The sequence below is a fragment of the Pseudopipra pipra genome, chromosome 2 (assembly GCF_036250125.1).
Source record: "Pseudopipra pipra isolate bDixPip1 chromosome 2, bDixPip1.hap1, whole genome shotgun sequence".
Lineage (NCBI taxonomy): Eukaryota > Metazoa > Chordata > Aves > Passeriformes > Pipridae > Pseudopipra > Pseudopipra pipra.
In genome coordinates, this window is record NC_087550.1 from 91746091 (window position 1) to 91762220 (window position 16130).

At 39.7% G+C, this 16130-nt stretch overlaps 2 protein-coding genes across 13 annotated transcripts in view; both read left to right on the forward strand.

Annotated features, from left to right (window-relative positions):
* Nucleotides 1-4573, forward strand: part of LIMS1 (LIM zinc finger domain containing 1) — a 70771-nt gene extending 66198 nt beyond the window's left edge. For 5 of the 7 annotated variants that reach the window (XM_064646396.1, XM_064646398.1, XM_064646397.1 and 2 more), the window contains exons 8-11: nt 478-526; nt 2103-2178; nt 2432-2622; nt 3005-4573. In XM_064646396.1, the coding sequence (XP_064502466.1) occupies nt 478-526; nt 2103-2178; nt 2432-2579 (273 nt within the window). In that variant the 3' untranslated portion in view covers nt 2580-2622; nt 3005-4573. The remainder of the gene's footprint in view (nt 1-477; nt 527-2102; nt 2179-2431; nt 2623-3004) is intronic. The other 2 variants (XM_064646395.1, XM_064646393.1) reach the window with 1 other exon arrangement.
* Nucleotides 4574-8172: 3599 nt separating this feature from the next.
* Nucleotides 8173-16130, forward strand: part of RGPD4 (RANBP2 like and GRIP domain containing 4) — a 33068-nt gene continuing 25110 nt past the window's right edge. For 3 of the 6 annotated variants that reach the window (XM_064646400.1, XM_064646402.1, XM_064646401.1), the window contains exons 1-7: nt 8173-8449; nt 10949-11016; nt 11594-11705; nt 12540-12692; nt 13513-13743; nt 14179-14324; nt 15724-15916. In XM_064646400.1, coding sequence (XP_064502470.1) covers nt 8375-8449; nt 10949-11016; nt 11594-11705; nt 12540-12692; nt 13513-13743; nt 14179-14324; nt 15724-15916 — 978 coding nt within the window. In that variant the 5' untranslated portion in view covers nt 8173-8374. The remainder of the gene's footprint in view (nt 8450-10948; nt 11017-11593; nt 11706-12539; nt 12693-13512; nt 13744-14178; nt 14325-15723; nt 15917-16130) is intronic. The other 3 variants (XM_064646403.1, XM_064646404.1, XM_064646405.1) reach the window with 1 other exon arrangement.

Genomic DNA, 16130 nt, shown 5'->3' on the forward strand with positions numbered 1-16130 from the left:
AGCCTGGAAAAAGAATGAATAATTTTTGTCCTAAAGTTTCCTTTTCATTTTTTTAAAACTAAAAATAATGTTTCCTTATAGTTTTTGCCAGAAACAGCAATATGTCATTCTAATCATGTGTGTAAGTCCAGATGTTCAGTTATTTGGTTAGTAAGAGTGTGTCTGTGACACCAACTGCTGTATTTCAAATGTTCAGGATTAGAGAAATGTTAAAACAAAACAAAATCTGATTTACAGAGGATCAAATAAAGGTAAACAAATGTGTATCTTAAATATTATAAAGACCTTTTGTGATAAGATGATGCAAAACGTACTTGGAAAACCAGACCAGACTTGCCAGCATTCTCCTTATTTTACTGGAACAAATAGGAAAGCAACTGTGCCCATCAGCTGAAATACAGTTATTTTGTTAGTTTGAGAAGTTACGCTCAATAAAATCATCACATTAAAAATCCCTTACTTCTCTTTGCTCTTCAGCTATTTGGTGATGTTTGTTTCCATTGCAACCGTGTGATTGAAGGAGATGGTAAGCACGTTTCTAACTGTTTTTTTAATGTTCCTTTCTGATGGAAGTTCTCTTTAAAAGTGACAGTAAGGGGAAAACAGCCCTGTGTTGAGTCCTTGATTGTTCTCATTAAAAAACCCAGCCATTCTCTTGATCAGTAATTAAATTAGAGTTAATTAGTCAGAGCCCAAATGGTAAGAAAACCTTATAGCAAGCATTTCATGATGGTAGAAGACCACTCAGTGGCTGAAGAGAACCATGAAACCCCTTAGTGACTTGTAAAGGCCAGGAATGCTGGAAGATGCTCAGGAGTGGCTTCCTGCCCCACCAGCTTCAAAAAGAACACATGCAAGGGTGAGAATGACCACACAGACATCTCCTCAAAGGAAGATCATGAACCAAATTTGAAAAAATATTTAGATATTGAAAGACATAGGTGGGCACTTTTAGGAATTTTTTTAAAGTGCCTTATTCCCATTATGCCAGTGGTTCCTGGAGATATTTACCTATCTATCATAGGCACCTGTCTTTTGAAAATCTAGGCTAATGATAATGTCACAAAACCAGGAATGATAATACTTGGAAATATGTGTCCTGTAAAGGCAGAACTGATAGTGATTTGTTTGTTTTGTTATTGTTTGATTGGGGATTTTGCTTTTTTTTTTGGAGGGGGGGCGGTTTTGAGAGGCTTTTTGGGTAACCAGCTCTGATAAAATGCCCAAAGCGAATTATTCTGCCTAAAATAATGCGACATTATGTGCCTATTTACCCCTGCCCAAAGTAAATACTGTAATACCAATGCTAGCCTCACCTAAGCCGAAGCCATTAGCAAAGTAGGAGGAAGCCTCTAACGTGCAAAACGAGACACATACTCATTTATAGTCATGTAACTATAGGATAAGACATACATTCCAGAGATGCGCTTTCCACACATTTTCTGGACTGGACTATAACTACAGAATGACAATCCAAAATGCTTTAAAGGAAACAGAGTCCTCCTTTTCATTAAAATTCTACTAGAATGAGCAGAACTGGAACTTGTTGGAGGACTACTTCTTTGTATGATTGCAAGGTTTCACTATATAATCTGACACCTATAGTGTATGTTTTGGTCTCTGAACTGAACAGAATATAGTAATTTCTTTATTTTCAATGTATGTGTTTGATTACATTTTGTCTTTCATTTCTGTGCACAAATTTGACACTTTTTTGTTGTCGCAAATTATAAGAATCCAATATTTTGCTGGATTTCTCTTCAGCTGGAAATGTTTCCTGATTAAATTGGAAACACGGCCTCATAGAATGGTTGCCTGAGATCAGCATGGTGTATGATGAGGTGGAAGCAAAAATAGGAGGCAAAAATAGGTTAAGCCAGTCTTGCCTCAGAGACAGTTTTATCAATGCTTCACAGTTCTGCTACGCTACACTCTACATTTGCCTCCCTAGTCCTGCCACATAATTATTATGGTCCTTAATACCTGATACAAGGATCAGTGACTGTTTTTCACACCTCATGAATATGTGAGTTTAAAATTTCTGTAATACCTTTTTTTTTTTTGGCAATGCTAATGATTTCTTGGTTTTCACATCTCCCTAGTTGTGTCTGCTCTGAATAAGGCATGGTGCGTGAACTGTTTCGCTTGTTCAACTTGCAACACTAAGTTAACACTCAAGTAAGTGTATCAATAAGTGTGATGCCTTCAAAACATATCAGTAGTTCTCTTCAATGTGTACATATTGCTACAGTGTAGCTGTAACTGTATGAAGAACATCTAAGCAGCATTGAGGAAATATGTGCATCTTTCTTCCTCTTGCTCCACTTACTACTTTATGTCTCTCTCAGTTGTCTGTTCAGGTCTTCCTTCAGTTATGCTTCCTAACTCTTCTCCTTTTCTGTCCTTTATTTTTCTGTGTTTAACTCTAAAGGGATAAGTTTGTTGAAATTGATCTAAAACCTGTCTGCAAACACTGTTATGAGAAAATGCCAGATGAATTTAAGCGACGGCTTGCCAAACGGGAACGTGAAGCAAAGGATAAAGAGAAGCAGAAAAAGAAAAAGCCAATCTGTTTGTAAACTTTTTTCCTTCTTACCACCATCCCTGCTGCTTTCTTCTTTGGTTAGTGCTAAGGATGCTTTTTTAAGCTTCTGCATGAATTTATGGCAATCAAAACCAAAATATTTTTTATGCAACTGCAACTTGAAATATTGACTTATGATTCCATTATCTTATGTTTAGTCTCTTTATCTGTACAATTAGGTTCGAAAGGCTTTTTAAATTACATGGTTAATAAAAACGGACATCTGGGTAAAAACGGTGTAGCTTACTCAACAGTAATCACTGTCTACAGTGTATATAACTTTGTAAAAGTAACTTAACATATATGTATAAATTGGAGGTTTAATATTTTGCTTGTGCACATTTAATAGGAGATTTTTTTTTAATTCCTTTTTTCACAATCTCACCTGCTAAAAATTTGGTTTTTGCTTTGTTGTTTTAGGAATAAATTCGTTGAGTTTGATATGAAGCCTGTCTGCAAAAAGTGTTATGAGAAGTTTCCTCTAGAGCTGAAGAAAAGACTGAAGAAACTAGCTGAAACTTTGGGAAGGAAGTAAAGACCTCATCTGCTCTCCCCTTCCTTTGCGAAAATCTTAGAGATATTACTTAGTGGGGTGAGGTGGGGGACAGGCTGTGGTCAGACAACAAATGATGATGTATGCCTTCTATCAAACCAGAATATCATAAGATATTTTGATGCTGCAGTCAGACAACAAATGATGATGTATGCCTTCTATCAAACCAAAATATCATAAGATTCTCTGTTCTCTTTACATGTATGCTTATTTGTTGATAAACAGACAATACTTCCAGACTAAATTAAATAGCAGCTCACCTGAAAGGTTTCTGACCAATAATGTAGTTGTACTGATGCAGGAAACCCATTCTGTACACTAATCTCTGTGGAATTTTACAGAGAGAAAATTTGCTTGTGAGCACCTGTGAAAACAAACTGTGCAAATGTGCCCAGCTTTAGGGGCATGAATTGTCATTTATGTTAATGAAAATATTAACCTTCATATTAAGCATGCAGACAAAACTTGTTCAACTCATGTTGTGATTTGGGCAAGAAACCAATGTACTTTGCCTCATGGAAAAATTCATGCTTGGAATTTCAGGCTGAGAAGTTTCGTTAAGGAGCCTTGTTTCAGATGGTTTGAAAACTATCAGATTTCTAAATAAAGTCACTGTACAAATTACCTACTTCAGATAGATTATGCTTACATGATGAATGTTTGTACATCAGGCTTAGCATGAGATACCTATATAAAAATGTATTCCTATTGCAAGAAATGAGCATACTCAGAACTACTTGAATTTTGCTATATTCCACTTAAAATAACACATTAACTTTTATATATGCTTTAGCATTTTATTTACTTTTTGTGCCTTATTCTGCTGGACCATACATAACAGTGTTCCATTAAACATATATAGTTTTATTTTTTATTTCATATTTTTATGCAAAAACTATATAGAAGGTATTTTCAAAAGATAACATACTTTGCCTTAATTATAAAGGATGTGAGAAGCATTTTATTTCAAATGTGAACATCTGAATTTAAAATGTAGCTTCTAGACTTCAGTAATTTTCAGAAAAATACTGAAAATGCATATTTCAATTAACTGGCAATATTACTTTTACACCTGTGAGTGTAAATATGCAAGGTTCGATCCTGCTAGGATCTACTTCTTTAGCCATCCTCATGGACTGAGCTTACAAATAATCAAAATTCCTTATAACATACATTTAATTCTTTTATACTATTGACTTCTGTCCATGCAAATTTGTTTTATTTTTCCCTTCTTATAGAAAATACAGTTACTTAGGACTTCTTGATGGTACTACATTATGAAGTACACAAACATTTTTTTTAACTTTTTTTTGTATTAGTGATTTAAACAGATTTTATGTAATTACATAATAGGAAGTAAAATTTTCTTTCCTGTTTATGAAAAATAAACATCTGCTTTCCACTGTCATCAATAAAGGTCATGTTATTAAACCTTGTATCACCTCCCTGAAATCAGTGCTTGAGAAGGGTGGGAAAGCAGTAAGGCTCTCTTGGTTCCGTGGGCTTTTACCTTGACTAAGTAAATACTTCCTTATTATCCTATTTTAAAGGAGACATATATCTTTCCTAAAGGTATATGTCTGTAGTTAGTTCTAAGGTTCATAAAAGAAACCACAGTTTGTTTCATAAAGAACAACTCGATTCTTCTAGATATTTTCTGAATAGGCACAGTCACTTGGTTTTCCTAAAGAAGGTATCTTGTCTGAGTTTAAAACATACACCTTCCTATTAACTTTTTCTCTCCTTTCACTGTAATGAACCTGTCACCCCAAACTTCCAGTTTAGTGCTAGGTAGGATATTTTTTGACTATTTTATCTTACATAATTATTGAATGCCATAACATTTATAAATGCAGTCCTGACTGCGTTGAAGACTACAAAAGCTTAAAATGTCCCCCAAAAGCATTTACATAACTAGCATGGTAGCCCTGTTGGACTCTGCCATGGATTCAGCAGACCAAACTCAGCAGTGCTTCCCCTTGAAGTTGTAATTGACTTCTAGGTTTTTCACTTTACACTGGCTGCACATCTTTTCCTTCAGCCTACGTGTGCCCAGCCTTACCGCTCAGAGTTGGGAAGGGTCCCTAATCTTGAGGCTAAATGGCAAGACCTGGATCACATGCCTGTTGCTTGGGGTTACATCCACCTACAGCACAGTGGCCTTAGGTCTGCTCTCCACTCTGGCAGCCCTGGGCCTTGACACAGGGTGGGTTTTCCATTTCCAAGTTCCTGATGGTGAACACTGTGCTACCGTTCACCAAGGCAGTGGTTTCTGTTTCATGAACACGAGCAGGTGTATCTCAGATCCCACAATGTAGCACTGAGAGCATCTGGAATACTCAAAGGTTGAAGGCCTGATGAAGCATGGAATAATATTCATTGGAAGGGACTACTAGAGATCAGCTAGCCCAGGCATCTGCTCAGAGTTGGATCAGTACAGAAGCCAAGCCTGTGAGTGTTGCCACAGAAGGAGATTTCTCAGGCCTTTGTGGATAGTATGTTTCAGTGCTTCATCACCCTCACAGTGAAAATGTTTTTGTTATTATTGGGGTCCTATCTCAAGTGGAGAATTCCCTAAATCCATACAGCTCTCCTGAGAGCTGTCTATGGTGTGAACTGTCATTAGAATAATACCCCTGGACATTTTCATGAAGAGGATTAATTAAAAGAAGTTGCAAAGCAGAGCCAGGGAGCAAGGTAGCAATTAGACAGCCTGAACAATTACACGTCTGGTGTTGAAACTCATTTCCTGTCCTGACCCATCAGTATTATAAATATTTGGCATAGCTGCACATAATTCCTGAATTAGGCAAGATCTATTATGCCCCTACAAAGTCTCTCAAAGATGCTGTGAGTCTGGGATTTGGGAATGGTTGCCTCAGAAGCTTTGCCCCTTTCTGCTCCTTCAATCAATCATGTGTGGTCAAGAGAGATTCCTTTAGAAGCCCCTGCTTAGGCTAACAGTAGGGAGCACTCCAGAAAGCCCAATGGATGTTGCTGTAGGGGGAAGAAGCTGAGCCTAAGCCATTTTGCTGCTTGCAGTGGCAAGCCTTGTGCTCTGTTCCCATGGATAGGTAGTGACCTGAGCTGAGCACAGTCTGGTTGCACGGACAGCACTAGAGTCAATGCTGTCCTGCCCGATGTTGTGACCACCAGGGACAACATGGGGGTGCCACTTCCACAGGGATGGGCAAAACAGTGACCAGTGTCGAAGTACTGGACCTGGTCTGTATGAAGGCAATTGCCCATGCCTCCCTATCAGCTGAAGAGCAGTAATGTTCTCCAGTGAGACAACTGAGTAAACTCCAGTGTAGTCCCCTGTACCAGCATGAAGACTTTTATTACTTAACCTGGCAGGTGCAGATAATAAACTGGTTAGTAACCCCAGTTGTAGACACATCATTAAAAGGTACAGAGAAAAAAAATGATCTTTTTTTAGGAACTAAATCCAATGGCTAAATCACCATTAATAGAAGAAATAATAAAAGAGAGGCTCAATTTGTTCAGTCAAGGTGTTACATGGATGCTAGTGGTCTCCTTACAAAAACAAGTTGGCTATGTTTCCTTATTTTTCCTGCAAAGAGGGTAAGATGTGGGGCCATCGGTATTTTTTAGATGTAGCAGGAATCATATGGCTGTCAATGGGTTGTCTGAGATTGAGAACTGGAGGGATTTTTAATTATACTTCTTCAGAAACAGAGCCCAGTGGTCTCATTTTGACCGAAGTGTCTGAATTGGCAGGAGAGATGGCTAATTCCAGTGAGTAGAATCTGAGGCTGCCTGCTGGGAATTTCACCAGGGGACCACTATCCTCAAGCCACCAAACTCGTACAACTACAACTTGCAAATCTGTCCTGCCTTGAGGGTTGCTGATCTTGTCATCTTCTGGTCCATGTTCCCAGATGTACTTTAGAGCTTAATTGTTTAATTGTACCATTCACAGTGCCTGAAAAATAAAAGTTTCTCACCACAGCTGCTACAATATTTGGAGACTCATTTTCTAGAGCATCGGGTCTCGGTGATAAGGCTCTCATGCTTACGGATTAAATTTATAGCTCCTGTGAATGACCCAATATAGAATTATAGAATGTTAAGGATTGGAAGGGAACTTAAAGATCATCTAGTCCCAACCCCCATTGCCATGTGAAGGGAAACCTCCCAGGAGACCAGGTTGCTCAAGGCCTTATCCAACCTGGTCTTGAACACTGCCAGGGTTGGGGCACCCACAACTTCCCTGGGCAATCTGTTCCGGTGTCTTACCACCCTCACAGTAAAGAATTTCTTCGTAAAATTCTGACCTAAAATTCCCTTCTTTCAATTTGAACCCGATACTCCTTGTCCTATCACTACAGTACCTGACGAAGAGTCCCTCTCAGGCTTCCCTGTGGCCTCCCTTCAGACACTGGAAGGTTGAAATGAGGTCTCCAAACATCCTTCTCTTCTCCAGGCAGAACAGCCCCAACTTCCTCAGCCTGTCTTTGTAGGAGAGGTGCTCCAGTCCTCTTGTCAACTTCTTGGCCCTCCTCTGGACTTGCTCCAGCAGTTCTGTGTCCCCCTTATGTCAGGAGCACCAGAACTGTTACGAAGTTTTAGGTGAGAGTTTATTTTATATACATATCTATATATAGAGAGAGTATATTTCTGCTGTGCCTTTTGCAACCGGTCTTGTCTATCTCGCATTGGCTTTTTTAGCCACCAGCACGCTTGTAGCAAATGTGGGTAAAGCCCTTCCCAAACCTTCGTTCGCGAAGCCTGGCCATGAATGAATGAGCTATTTAGCTGATAAATATATTATCACCTAATACATTATTATATACTATTTGGATGAGAGTTACATAGTTTTAGGTGAGAGTTTATTACAGCTGCAGGTGAGCAAACGCTACAGCCGATGATTTACTGTGACAAGTTTCCCCGCCCCGCCTCTCGGCAGCTGCGCGCTCCCGCCCCGCCCCCTTGCGCATGCGCCGCCCCGCCCGCCCCGCCCCCCCCGGCCGTTGATAGGGGCGGGGCGGTCCCCGCCCACTCGCCGGGGCTGCGCGCGCCGCACGGGGCGCGGGAACTTGCGTAACGAGCGGCGGCCGCGTCGCTGCTGCGCTTCCTCCGGCGCTTCCTGCCTTCCTCTCCCTGCGCTCCTGCTCCTGCCCCTCCGCGGCGCCGGGCCGTGCCCGCCGCCCGGCCGGGAACTGCGCTCCGCCGGGAGGCAGCCCGGGCGCGGCCTCCGCCGCCGCGGCGGCGCCATGATGAGGCGCACGAAGCCCGAGGTGGAGCGCTACGTCGCCTCCGTGCAGGCCGCGACTTCGTCCCCCAGAGAGGTGAGTGCGGCCTCGCCTTCCCCGCCCGCGCCGGGCCCGGGGGGCGCTGCGGCCGCTCCGTCGAGCCCATCTGGAGCACTTCCCGCACTCGCCTCGCGTGGGGCGGCAGCGGCGGCCCTGCCTCGCCTCCTGACGGGCGGCCCCCCTCCCCCCGCGCCGCCGGGAGGCCTCGCTGCCCGGCTGGGCCGGGGGGCGGCTGCTCTCGCTGCCTCTGCCCTGCCGGGGTGCGGGGCGGCCGCGCTCCGCCGACTCCCGCGCCGTACCCGGAGCCTCGGTGCTGGGGCTCGGTCTGCTCGGCCCGTCCGCATCCGTGGCGGTAAGAGGAAAAAGGATTCCTCTCTGGAGACACTCAGACCCCACCTAGACGTGGTCCCGTGTCACCTGCTCTAGGTGACCTTGCTTTGGCAGCGGAGTTGGACTAGGTGATCTCCATAGGTCCCTTCCAACCCGAAGTATTCTGAGATTCTGCGAGTTACGGTGTCTCTGGAAGAATCTGTGAGTCCTGATTTACTCAGGATCTCTGTAAGTCGAGAGAGCTAGGGGAAGCTGCTGAGAGCAAGGGTCGTGGGGTTTCCCTTACTGGAGGTGCTTTCCCTAACTGGGAGCAATGGTTTACCAGAGCTGCGCAGCTGGTTTTTACACCTGGTAAGTCTTAAAGAGTCTACTAGTTCTTTGAGTACTGAGTTCTTCAATTTTGTGAGAGTTTAGTTCCTGAGTTTCTGGAGTTTCTCTTTCTTGGGAAAAGAATTGAAACAAGGAACATGTGAGACACTTTCAGTTTCTTTTTATGTGCCACGTGATTAATATTCTTGTCTGTATAGCACTATTAAAAGAGGAAGAACTGGGAAAAAATAATCTTCCTATTGTATTTTAGTAACTAGACAGGACGATGAGGAATTCTGCATGACTTTTTACCATTTTTCATTATATCTGGAAAATGGTATACAGGTCTGATGCAATTCATGGCAGTTATTCCTGAAAGATCCTGTTCTGCTGCTCTGAATTGATTTTATTGTGGAATTACAATATTCAGCACTGTTGAATAGTGTGAATGCATCCATGTTCATCACTATGCAGAGGGACCTTTAGCAGGGCCAGTGTAGGTCCTCATGATTTGTACTTCTTTTCCAACAGTAACAAAGTTGTTCTGTGGATCTTGTAATTGACTTGAGTGCTGTTCAGAGCAGACCGTGTCAAGGACATCACTGTCAGAATCATGGGGGCTTTTTAATATTTTTGATATTCCTAGTGAAGTCAGCAACAAAATAAATCCTCTTCTCTTCTTGTGCTTAAGACCTACTGGTGCATATTTAGTTTGTTGTCTTTTTTTTTTTTTATAGGTAATGTTTACAACTAATTGTATAAGCACAGTCAGTGGTCGAAAATGTTACTGGTGTTCTTATTGTGTTGATTTTAGGAGGAGGGTGCTTATAAGACTGCAAAGCATTTATTTTGAGGTTTCTTTTCATCCATGTTTAAAAGGAGATGCCAAATGTGACTCCACTCTGACAAATTTCAGTGTTGTCTTTTTATAACAGACTTCAAAAATACAGGCTGAAAACTCGAAGTATCTTGGGAGGCCTGCTTTTATTTTTAATGACTTTTTAAAATTTTGCATGAATAGTGCTGGTGAGAGAGAGAGGGAGACTAGTAATTCAAATGTATTAAAAATGTACACACTTGTTTGGAATCATAGATGTAACTAGTTCCAGTATTTTTTTGTTTAAAAGCGAGATCTGCTTTTGAACTGATATTGAGAGTTGAAGCTGTAAATTTGTCTGGTTTAGCTCTACCTTGAGGTTTTTGCTTGTAACTTTATCAGTTCTTTAGCCCATTCCTTTCACTCCTTTCCTCCTATTTGTGCTTCTGACATCTTGCCCTCTGCCAGCTCTCTGTGTTTCTTTTTCTTTTGCCCTTGTTATTTCCTTATTCTGCCTCCCAAAAATACCTTTGGAGGTGTTTCACCTTTTGCCTGTATAATGTACATGTTCAAATTATTTTAGTCAGAAATAAAGTACTGCATAAATACATTTCTTGCCCAAACTGAGAAGGACTTAAAAATTCCTTTTTCCTTAAGTATATTTAAACAACAGTGTCTGATGACAGTGTATTACAGCAGGGCTAAATGACAGATATCTCTTGGTTTGTAGGATTTTTTTTTTCCTTGCTACATTGCAATGAAATAAATTAAATGTAGCAGACCCTATTCTTCCACTCTCTTTAGTGCGTGTATAAAGGCTTGTTGCTTCTTCAGTTGTAATCTCTATTTTGCCTAGTAGCCTTTGCCAATTATAGCAAAACCTTTAACTCTTTTCATTCTTAAACCTACGTCTTTCAAAAACAAACCCATAAGGATGACGAGTGGATTTGAGCTGATAACTAGTTGTCAAATTCAGTCATCTGAGTATTAGGCATTGCTGAAAAGAAAGGTCACACTATGGAATTACTTTTGAAGTACTATATGTCTAAAGTATGTTTGTCATGGTTTTTCTCCTTCAGAAATCGATGAAAGGATTCCTCTTTGCTAAGCTGTATTTTGAAATAAAAGAATATGAACTTGCTAAAAGGTAACATGCGTTGATGTATGTTTGGTTTTCTGTTCTTTAAAATGTAAAAGAAAAGGTACATTAATATGAAGTAGACCAGAGAAAGCAAGATCAATATCATGCTGCTTTAAGGTAACAGTAAATGTGGATATTGAGTGCTATTTAAATATTTGTAAAACAATAACTAAAAAGAAGGTTAGTTATGTGGTACTGGAAAACTTACCAGGCTGAAGTGGCTTTTTTTTCCCCTTCATTGTATTGAGTAGTTCTTACCATTTCTGCAAACTTCTGCTTTGTTGGGGTTTTTTTTGTTGTGTTTTTTTGGGGGTTTTTGGTTTTGTTTTTTTTTTTTTTTTAATAAACAGAAATGGTGGCAAGTAAGTAGCATTAGTACATGTCTACTAACTTAAAAGTCTGGCCAAAGTATCTAGAACAAAACATGTCTATACTTCCTGTATGGTCTGGCCAAAGTATCTAGGACAAAATACATCTGTACTTCCTGTGTGGCAGATTAAGTTGCCATTATAGCTCAAGGTGGGAGGGGAAGTCTTAATGAAAAATACTGGTCAAGTAACTGATTTTTTTTCCCCCTTCATAGATACATATCTACATACCTCAATGTACAAGAGAGAGATCCCAAAGCACACAGATTTCTTGGACAAATTTATGAAGCTGAGGATAACATAGAAAAAGCTTTTGGGTGTTACAAGGTAAGTATTACACTGACCCCTAATATCCTGCTTTATTTCCTCTAAATGGACTTCTAAAATCCTTCTGTGCTGAACATTCTCAAACCTATAGAAGAAAGCTTACTCCTGGGAAAACTGTATTACATTTGACAATGGAAGCACATGAAGCACTGCAGAGAAGATTCTTGACTCGATATCACTTACTTCAGTAGTATATTTTTAAGTTGCTTCTTTGTTTTTTGTTCTAGTCTTGATCTTTGTGCTGCCTGCTGTTAAATTCTCCCCTTGTCATACTTGCAAACTGTGATGACAACTGGAGTCTAGTTGCTGCTATAAGACTGTAGACTTAGTGTGTTTTTTGTTTGGTTGATTTTGGAGGGGCAGAAGAAAAGGGCAAATCTGATTTTGATTAGGCAAGCAAATTCTCAGTCAAAATGCCTTTGTTCTGGTTTTGGAGAGAGAGACTATGTGCTCAGAAGTCTGACCAATACAGCTTTATGAAGTGGTATCATACTTCTTAAACTGTCTTTATTTTTTCTTTTTGAAGTTTCTACACCTGACTAGACTAGAGGTCCTTATAGTTCTAATGCCCGTATATAGGAGTAGCTAGTGGCAGATGCAATGGAGCTGGCTTTTGCATTATTTCTCTTAATGCTCTTCTGGATTCCAGCAGTTGCATCTGGGTGCTGTAAACTAGTAGTGGCATTTGGAAAGGCTTTTCTTATATGTTCTGTATTTATAGGTCTAATTCATTAGAATAGAATGTTTTTGGAGGTATAACTCTTACCTGTTCTGTATGGATCATAAGATCAAGTTGCCTTTTTATTTTTTTTCCTCTTGTATGGGGAAAACTAGCGATCCGTGGAGTTGAACCCAACACAGAAAGATCTTGTATTGAAGATTGCAGAGTTACTATGCAATAATGACATTACTGATGGAAGAGCAAAATACTGGGTTGATAGAGCTGCTAAGCTCTTCCCTGGGAGTCCTGCTATTTACAGGTTGAAGGTAAGTTCAAAATTACCTCTGGCTTGAAGAAACTTTCTGCATCTGACCAGAGTGCTTTTTGCATGTCACCTCAAGCAAAATTCTTCCTTGCTAGATTGTTTTAGAATCATTAATATTAAAATTATTAGATGTTACATTCTTTGTAGTCTGACATTTTTGTCTAGCTTTCAAGAAAGCTGCAACTACAAGCTTTCATACACTATTTAATGTTTCAAGGTTAATCCTCTTCAAAAATGCTGAGAAATTTTGTTAGTTATCACAGTCAGAAAGTTAAGACTGGATAGGCACTGCTTATTCTTTCTATTGTGTCACTTGCAGGAAGGTGCCAGGCCTGTGAACTTGAACTTTCTTGGTTTACACTGCTTTTGTTTTTAAATAAATATTATGATCAGCTTTGCAGAATGTGAGAAATGCTGTAGTTCTCAAATGCCGTGTGAATGCTTTCAGCCATGCAATGTCTCTTTTGCACAAGTATATTAATTTTGTATAGCTAGTCAGCAGCCACATTGAAGTCTCAAGATGTCTGGCTTTTTTAAGTGAGGTAGTCTATGGCAAGGTATGCTGTCATTGAACCAAGTGGTTTGAGAAGCATTTCTTGCCCTGGGTAAGAGGTAAATTCTTCTGAAGATTTTCTTCTGTGATAGTTATCTACATGTTTAACTATATGAGTATTTAATAAAACTTTATATAAAAGCTGAAAACTATTATGAGTAGTGTAATTTAAGTAAGATGGTCTTTGTAGTGAAGACTGTTACTGTAGTTGCTTAGGAGACGCACGTGGTAAATTAAGTATTAACACATTGCCTTCATGTGTTAACAGGAGCAGTTACTGGATTGTAAAGGTGAAGATGGGTGGAACCAGCTTTTTGACTTGATTCAAGCAGAACTTTATGCAAGACCAGATGATGTCTACATAAACATCCGACTAGTTGCACTCTACCGTTCAAATAATAGATTAAAAGATGCTGTGCTCCATTGTCAGGAGGCAGAGAAGAAAATACCTTTGCAGTCAAGCTTGGAATGGTGTTCCTGTGTTGTAGAGACATTTGAGGTGTTTAATCATATTTTGATCCTGTGATAGTCTTCCATATCTTTTTATCTGGTCTGTTTCTCTTAGTGTCATTACTCTGACAGCTATTTCTCAAGGGATTTAACTCCTTCAAATGCAAGTCTGCTGAAACCAGTGGAATTACAAAATACTTCCTGTGGTGGTTTTTTTTAATTGGAATTTCCTCTCTAAAATTAAGCTTTATAGAGCTATTGAGTTTCTAACTACAAAAGCAGAGTTAGATACAGCAGTTCCATTAGGGATAAAATTGCTCAAGCAAATAGTTCCCTGGAACTTTGCTGCTGAAGAATATGTTAAGATCTCACCTGTGAAACTGGATTATGCAGTAAATGCTACTAGTGTGTTTTGGAGAAGTACTGCCCTTGCCTTCATGGAAGGATGACTGTTCCTTATCCTGTGATGAACTTTCTTCTTTAGGAATATCTGGAATCTTTACAAGACTTGGAATCTGATAAAAATAACTGGAGAACTATCAAGAAAGATCATCTGCTGGCCTATTCCAGCTTTGTCAAACTCACACTTTCTTCTAGAGATGTTCAGGAATGCAGAGAGGCACTTGAAAGGTACTGCTTAAACTTTCCCGTAATTAAAAAAAAAAACACAACCTCTTGGAATAGTTTGGGGTTTTTTTGTTTCTGGGTTACAGAACATCTGCCAAGCTTCTGTTTCACATATTTGTGGATGGGAGAGGTGATTCTCTGTACTGGCCGCTAAGAACGGTTCTTATATAGGGTGTGAACCCCAGGCTGTCTTTTAACTGAGATACAAGCCTTGTTTGAATGGTCAGCACACAGCTATGGAGAAGACTCATTGATATCCCAGGTCAATTAACTTTGTACCTTCTTTCCCTTCAATAAGAAAGTATTGTTCTGTGCTTCAGCAGTTGACTAATCCAGATTTTCTAGACAATTTGAAAAAAACCACACACCTAAAAAACTCAGAACAATCCAAACAAATTCACAATATAACCCTCAAAGTGGAAAACCGAACCCACCTCTTGTATATCAGCTTTGTCCTGGTTATTTTATTGTAAATTAACACAACACACTGGAATAGTTAGGAACTTTGTGAAGGGAGTTCTGCAGTAAGAACACCCTCCTTCAGATAAAACTAGTGGTATTACAGCTTAATTCAAGGTTTACCATCTGTGGTGCACCTAGAATAGTACAAAACAATGTAGTCAATATATTAAGGTCTGTGTTTTTCTTGCCATTATCTTCCCTTTCTTACTGGCTTTTACTGACTTATATTTGTTCCTAAGTTGTGTAATGGCTATTATATTGCCTTTTGTAAAAATATTCTTCAGTCTGTTAAACTTGGATGAGTATTTGAAGCAATACAGACAATGGATGAGGAATATTTAATACTGAAGTATATTTTATTTATTTTTCTCCTTTGACATTGACCTTCTGGGTTTTCTGCTGCCGATTTATTAGAGCTTTTCAAAGTGTTTACATGTGAAGCACTTCCAAGTCATGGCAATGCTAACAGCCAGTGTAGTTTTGCCCAGTAATTGAAAGAGTTTATAATTGTTTTCTGGAAAGCCTCTCTTGAGTGGGGATTGTATACTTGTCTACAGCTACTAGAATTTCTGCAGTGCCTTATGTTTTTGAAGAGGCTGTACAGAGTATTTTGGACTTTTCTGATAAATGAAGGAAAAGAAAGAGCAGGGTGAATAGTGCCTCCTGCAAGTCTCTACATCTGCATTAGTGAACAAGTTTATCTACGTGGTTCAGGAGAATAGTTTTGAAAGTAGCTGTGAAAAAATGTGCTGAAAAAATTATAAATATGTAGATAATGTTTAGTGTGTTTACTTTCTAGTGACTTGGGTTTAAGCAATAGAAACATTACTGACCATTGATTCACAAAGTTACTCATTCACAGTTAAATAACATGAACCAATATCACCTGCTATAGCTTTTACCAAGACTCTGTTTTGAATGAGTCTTCTCTACATTTTAGTTTTGACCGAGCACTTCAGTCAGTGAAACCATATGTGAATGGGGCTGATGAGTTGTATCGTACCTATGTGGAAATGAAAGGACAGCTGTACATGCATGCTGGAACTTTGCTGCTGAAAATGGCCCAACACAATGAGGCACAGTGGAGAGCTGTGTGTGAACTAGCAGCATTGTGTTATCTCATAAGTTTCCAGGTAAGTGATTTTTTAGTTTATGCCTTTAGTTGATGCAGTTCCTGAAATGTTCTTGCTGTGCACATGTTGAATTCCTGTATTCCTGAGATGAACTGAGTGCTCGTCTACCTAAAGGAGGACTCTGTCCTCACTCTTTCACATTTGTTTAAAAGGTTTCAAATGACATGAATAGGGTAAAAGTATACCTTCAGCTGTTTCCCTTGTCAGAGTAACC